The 7,117-nt window shown below is 36.2% G+C and overlaps 1 protein-coding gene across 1 annotated transcript in view; it reads left to right on the forward strand.

Annotated features, from left to right (window-relative positions):
- The window catches only part of ABCD2 (ATP binding cassette subfamily D member 2), a 62,029-nt gene that overhangs the window by 42,273 nt on the left and 12,639 nt on the right, over positions 1–7,117 (forward strand). The window contains exon 8 of the mRNA XM_029954355.1: positions 6,182–6,266. Within this exon, the coding sequence (XP_029810215.1) occupies positions 6,182–6,266 (85 nt within the window). The remainder of the gene's footprint in view (positions 1–6,181; positions 6,267–7,117) is intronic.

A 7,117-nucleotide genomic window follows, 5' to 3' on the forward strand; every position in this document is an offset into this window, starting at 1 on the left:
GTGTCTCTGAGGCTTATCAATCTGGATGCATGTAAAATCTGTGGCAGAAATATTCTCCTGTCAAGTTCTCAGCTTCCACTGAACTTCATAGTTTGAAGAGTGATATTACAGAACTTCTTTCTTGTTCTCAGACCCACAGTCTTACCAGTACATTTTTTTCCCTCTCTCAAGCGGCACATAGAGAATTAGATAAAATACAGAAACTTCTTTTTTTAAGTTATTTTTGAATGTTTATTTATTTATTTTTGAAAGGTGATTGGGAGGCAAAGAGGGAGACAGAATTCCAAGCAGGTTCTGTGCTGTCAGTGCAGAGTCCAATGTGCGGCTTAAACTCACAAACTATGAGATCATGACCTGAGCCCAAATCAAGAGTCATACACTTACCCCACTGAGGCCCCCAGGTGTCCCCAGAAACTTCTTTACTGTGTGTTTTATGCATACGGCATTTTTGAAAGAGTAGAAATAACAGTTACACATATGAGCTTAAAAAAGAATTACTTTCTAATAGTCACACTTTCAAATAAGTTGATAACATGTAATTTGATAGCCTAGAAAAAGTATTGAAATAACAAACTAGAATTCTAACTTTAATTTTGCATAGATTTTATTTTATATTTCCTAGCTCATGTACCTATCAGAAGTACAGTGATTAAGGATGTGAGCTTTGAAGTTAGAGTTCTGGAATCAAATCTTAATTAGCACTGTTCTGTATCTTCAATTGTAAAATGGGGATAAATATCTACTGATAAGGATTCTGTGAATATTAAATAAGACTCTCTGCAGAGTCACATAACTATATAGTCAATTAATCTTCAACAAAGCAGGAAAGAATACTTGATAGGAAAATGAAAGTCTCTTCAACCTACAGTGTTGGGAAAACTGGACAGCAACATGAAAAAGAATAAAACTGGACCACTTTCTTACACCACACATAAAAATAAAAGCAAAGTAGATTAAAGACTTAAATGTGAGACCTGAAACCATAAAAATCCTAGAACACAGGCAGTAACGTCTCTGACATCAGCCATAGCAACTTTTGTCTAGATATGTCGCTTGAGGCAAGGGAAACAAAAGCAAAAAGAAACCATTGGGACTAAAACAAAATTGTTTCCTTCTGCACAGTGAAGGAAACATTCAATAAAACTAAGAGGTGACCTACCAAATGGGAGAAGATATTTGCAAATGACATTTCTGATAAAGAGTTAGTATCCAAAATACAGTGTTTTGAGGTATAAACAAAGACCAAAACCCAAATAATCCAATTAAAAATAGGCAGAAGACATGAACAGACATTTCTCCAAAGAAGACATCAGCTGGCCAACAGACACATGAAAAGGTGTTCATTATCACTTACCATCAGGAAATGCAAATCAAAACTACAATGAGATATGTCCTTACACTTCTTAGTCAGAATGGCTAATGTCAAAAACACACAACAAAAGTGCTGGCAAGAGATGTGGAGAAAAAGCCACCAAACTTCTGGTACTGCTGTTGGGAATAAAAACTGGAGCCGTGACTGTGGAAACAGTATGGATGTTTCTTAAAAATTAAAAATAGAACTACCCCTGTAATCCAGCAGTGGAACTACTGAATATTTACCCAAAGAATACAAAGACTTTGATTCGAAAGGATAGATGCATCCCTTTTATTTATTTATTGCAGCATTGTTTATTGCAGCATTATTTACAATAGCCAAGATATGGAAGCAGCTTAAAGTGTCCATTTACTGAGGAATGAATAAAGAAGAGGTGATTACACACACACACACACACACACACACACACACACACACACACACACACTGAAATATTACTCAGACATAAAAAAGAATGAGGTCTTGCCATTTGCAAAGACATGGATGGAGCCAGAGAATATGATGCTGAGCTAAATCAGTCAGTCAGAGAGACAAATACCACATGATTTTCCCTCATATGTGGAATTTAAGAAACAAAACGAATGAGCAAAGAGGAAAAAAAGAGACAGAGACAAATCAAGAAACAAACTCTTAACTTTAGAGAACAAATTGATGATTACCAGAGAAGAGCGGGGGCATGGGCATAGATGAAACAGGTGCTGGGGATTAAGGAGTGCACTTGCTGTGATGAGAACCAGGTAATGTATAAAATGTTAAATCAGGGATGCCTGGGTGGCTCAGTCAGTTAAGCGTCCAACTTCAGCTCAGGTCATGATCTCACGGTTCGTGGGTTCAAGCCCCGTGTTGGGCTCTGTGCTGACAGCTAGCTCAGAGCCTGGAGCCTGTTTCAGATTCTGTGTCTCCCTCTCTCTCTGACCCTCCCTGCTCACGCTGTCTCTCTCTGTTTCTCAAAAATAAAAAATAAAAAAACATTAAAAAAAAGAAATGTTGAATCGCTATATTGTACACCTGAAACCAATACAACACTGTCTATTAACTAACTGGAATTAAATTAAAACTTAAAAGAGGCTCCCTGTAGAGCATTTATAGCAGTGGCATACAGTAAATACACAAGAATCAGGAGCTAATTGTACTATTACTACTTGAAATATTGGTGCTGTAATATTTTGTCTTTGTGTGACACTACTTGGTATTTTACATGGAAATTTCATATATACTATTTTATTTGATCCTTATAATAAGCAATTGAGGCAGACAGAAGAGGTATTATTATATTTATTTTTGTGGTGTTTATAATCACAGTTCATAAATGCTCAAACTATGGAAAGCAGATTATATTTTTGTTTTATGATCAGCTCCTTCTCAGTTTTAAAATACTGGGGCAGGGGCGCCTGGGTGGCTCAGTTGGTTGAGCGTCCGACTTCGGCTCAGGTCATGATCCCATTGTTTGTGGGTTCGAGCTCCGCATCAGGCTCTGTGCTGACAGCCCAGAGCCTGGAGCCTGCTTCAGATTCTGTGTTTCCCTCTCTCTCGACCCTCCTCTCCTCTGCTCATGCTCTGTCTTCATCTCTAAATAATAAATAAACATTGAAAAAAAATTTTAAATACTGGGGCAGAATAAACGCTGCATGTTAATCTTGGGGAAATTATTTTGGGTAAGTTTGAAATCCAATAATCCAAATAGAAATTTATAATAAACATAGTTTATTCTATTCTTTGAGAAGTCATTGAGAAGTTTAAGAACTGTTTTTAAGAATGTTACAACCTTAATAATGTAACAGTAATTGTTATGGTTTATTGAGTACCTACTGTGCAGAATATATTAAGCAATATATTGTCATCTTATTTAATATTTATAACTATCTTATGATGGGGGTTTTACTAACCCTCTTATTCAGGTGAAATCCAGAATTTTAGTAACTTCCCCAGAGGCCCACAGCAAGTGTTATGACAGGGATTCAAATAAAGATCTTCCTTGGAAGTCAGTGTTCTATAGGAGGCTATGCCACTGTGCCAGGCTATCTACTATCTTCTTAGTGTTATATCCTTGCACATAAAAAATAATTTCAAGGAAACCTACTCTACTTGCTTAATCCTTAAAACATGACGCATGCCTTTAAGCAAAGCTGGAAAGCATCTAAATTTGCAAGGACATCACTTACTTTGGAAGAAGCATACTGAAGTTCTATTTAGACTGACTAATACTTTGCTTAGAGAAATGCTTTGCTCTAGTAAATGATGGAATTGGAAACTGTGCTTAATTCCATGAAAAGAGATTACAAGATAGAAAAGGAGTAAAAGTGTTACTAAATGTTAACATGAACTAAATTAATATGTACATCTCACGTCAACAGGAAAAGCATTCTCCGCTGGCTTAGTCTCACTAAATCAGCATCAGAGGTGATACTATAACTCAGAGGTTTGACTTATATGTTCTATGATCAAGCAATATTGCCTATGAAAACTTTTGGGTTTAGTGGAACAGAAGACATGATTTATTTAAATATGTAAAAAGCTAAAGTTTCCTTTGACCCAAATACTTTTATCTTGCGCATTCTCAGTTGGCAGGGGCAAAAATTTTTAAGCCCCAAGTATTTCTCCACTGACTAGCAATCTGAACTTATTTTTAAAATCCTTGCTTATGTTTCATAAACACTATAAAATTCAGTTATAAAGAAAAATATTTCAACAGTTTTCACTAGAAGCAAGAACTTGAAATCAGATGGCATTTGGAGATTTTTCTCCTAACATAAAATTGTAAGGCTGTATTTTTAAATGAACAGAAAATTCCTGGAAGTTTACCCAAGAAAATTAACAGTGGTCCCCACTGGGGAGCATCATTGGGAAATAGGGAAAATCTACTCAATCCAGTGCACAGAAAACAACAAAGACTTTACTTACTATTTTCTTTCCCTTTGACCCAGTTTTATTTAGAAACTTTAATAAAGGTGAAGATTCAGCTGACGGAGAAAGAAGACAGCAAAGGGCCTGAATTATTTTCTAAATGGAAAAATGAAGTTTTGAGCACTTAGGATTTAGAACTGTTGTCCTAAGTGTATGTGTCAAGTTTTGGCAGTAATTTTGCTCTTTAAAAATCAGACTTTGCCTACTCTGCTTTATTATTTTCTGACATTCTCCTGGTTAAATATTTGATATGGCTCTCTCTCTCTCGTAGGACCCATGGTTTTGTTTTCTTTCTTTTTAAAAAAATATTTATTTATTTTGAGAGAGAGAGAGAGAGAGAGAGAGAGAGAGAGAGAGAGAGAGAGAGAGAGAGCCATAGCATCTGAAGCAGGATCCAGGCTCTGAGCTGTCAGCACAGAGCCTGATGCAGGGCTTGAACCCATGAATCGTGAGATCATGACCTGAGCTGAAGTCAAACACTTAACCAGCTGAGCTACCCAGGTGCTCCTGGTTTTATTTTGGGGTACACTTTTCTTGCTACAAAATAAATATAAGCCATAAAAATAATAAAAATCATGACATTTTCCAATATTATAAAAATGTGTAACATAGAAAGTAAACATCTCATAATTCCATTCCTGTAGGGGTGTGTGCTGTGTCTATAGAAATGCAGTCATAATTTATATAAATGTGTGTATATCTGTTTCTATACATATACACAATTTTGCAGCTTGATTTTTCATATAAAAATATTCCAGGTACATTTCTACACCAGTATGTATAGATGTAATCAATTTTTTAAAAATAGAAGCATTGCTTTTTGTATAAGTATCCAGTGGAAAATCAGTAGTTAAGATGTTGTAAGAGAGGGGTGTCTGGGTGGCTCAGTTAAGCATCCAACTTTTGATTTCGACTCAGGTCATGATTTCATGGTTCGTGGGATCCAGCCGCCTGTCAGCTCTGTGCTGTCAGCTGTTTGGGATTCTCTCTCTCCCTCTCTTTCTGCCCCTCCCCTTCTCTCTCTCTCTCTCTCTCGAAATAAATAAATAAATTTTTTTAAGGAAGAAAAAAAAACAACTTAAAACTATTTTCAAAAAAACCCCAGATGTGAAAGAATATAGACCTACATATAAGTCCCAGCTCTGATCTCTAGCTGTGTAAACTAAGACATGTCAACTCCTCTATGGATTTCAGTTCATCCACTTGTAAAATGCAACAATAAGATCTAGCTCATAAGGTTGTGGGATATATAATGAGAAAACTCAGATAAAGTACCAGGCACATGGAAGCCATTTCAATTAATTTCTATTTTCCTCTTTGTAGACTGTGCAATATGCCTATGCAAATTCTTGGTCTTTTCTCCTACCACCCTCCCCAATAAGTATAAGTGTGCCAACTTTTTGGAGATATTCAGAAACAAACGCATTTTTTATTTCTTAGAAGATGTTTTGTCAGCATAAGGAATTATTACTATTTAAAAAACATGAAATCTAAAACAAAATGTTTATACACGAGGCTCCCTAGTTCATCCAAGCATATGTCCTATAAAATACCAGGTACCCTGGGGTGCCTGCGTGGCTCAGTTGGTTAAACATCTGACTTTAGCTCAGGTCATGATCTCACGATTCATGAGTTCGAGCCCTGAATTGGTCTGTGTGCTGACAGCTCAGAGCCTGGAGCCTGCTTTGGATTCTGTGTCTCCCTCTCTCTTCCCTGCTGCTTGTGTTCTCTTGCTCTCTCTCTTTCTCTCTCTCAAAAATAAATAAACATTTTAAAAAGTTTTTTTTTAAATACCAGGTACTTTGTGTTAATAACTTAAACTTGCCAGGAATCACTTGTCCAGGGTAAAAACAGTAACAAACAAATGCCTTATAAAAATATATGTTCTTACATGTTTTTAAGGATGGGACGCTGTTATGGACTGGAAAGACGTTCTGTCAGGAGGGGAAAAGCAAAGAATGGGCATGGCTCGCATGTTTTATCATAGGTAAGTATGCTCTATGCAGGAAACCACCATTTCAGCATTTGAACTAAAAAAAAAAATCTTTGAACAGGATTCGATGTCCTCATCTTTAGTTTAAAAATATCTACCTCCTTGGGGTGCCGCGGTGGCCCATTTGGTTAAGTGTCTGACTCTTGATTTTGGCTCAGGTCATGATTTTGCAGTTTGTGGGATCAAGGCCGACAATGGGCTTTGTGCTGACAGTGCGGAGCCTGCTTGGGATTCTCTCTTTCCCTCTCTCTCTGCCCCTCACCTGCTCATGCTCTCTCTGTCTCTGTCTCTCTCTCTAAAATAAATAAACATTTTTAAAAAATATAAATATCTTCCTGGGGAATAGAAGGATGGGTAAAATTGGTGAAGGAGATCGGGACATAGAGTCTTACAGTTATGAAATGAATAAATCACAGAAACAAAAGGCACAGCAGAGGGAATATAGTCAATGATATTAGAATAGCAGTCTACGGTGACAGTTAGCCGCACTTTGGTTAACACAGCATAACGTACAAGCTTGTCTAATCCCTGTGTTGTACACCTGAAACTAATGTTAACATGTGTATCAAATAAAATGAAAAAGAAAGAAAAACTAATGCTGAGAATATATAGGTTTTAAACTTCTTAAGTAATTTTTTCATGTGTCAGAAATCTGTCAGCACTTTTTTAATTTCTTATGTTGAATAATTATAGACGATAAAATTAAATTTTCATATATCTTAAGTTTGAAAGTAGGAGTATTACTAATTTTAAAATGTAAAGAATACGTAATTACTGTTATACTGTGATGAACACAGTAAGTAGGCATTCAATACTTCTGAATTAAATCATTAAATTAAAACTAA

The sequence above is a fragment of the Suricata suricatta genome, chromosome 10, assembly GCF_006229205.1.
Source record: "Suricata suricatta isolate VVHF042 chromosome 10, meerkat_22Aug2017_6uvM2_HiC, whole genome shotgun sequence".
Taxonomy (NCBI): Eukaryota; Metazoa; Chordata; class Mammalia; order Carnivora; family Herpestidae; genus Suricata; species Suricata suricatta.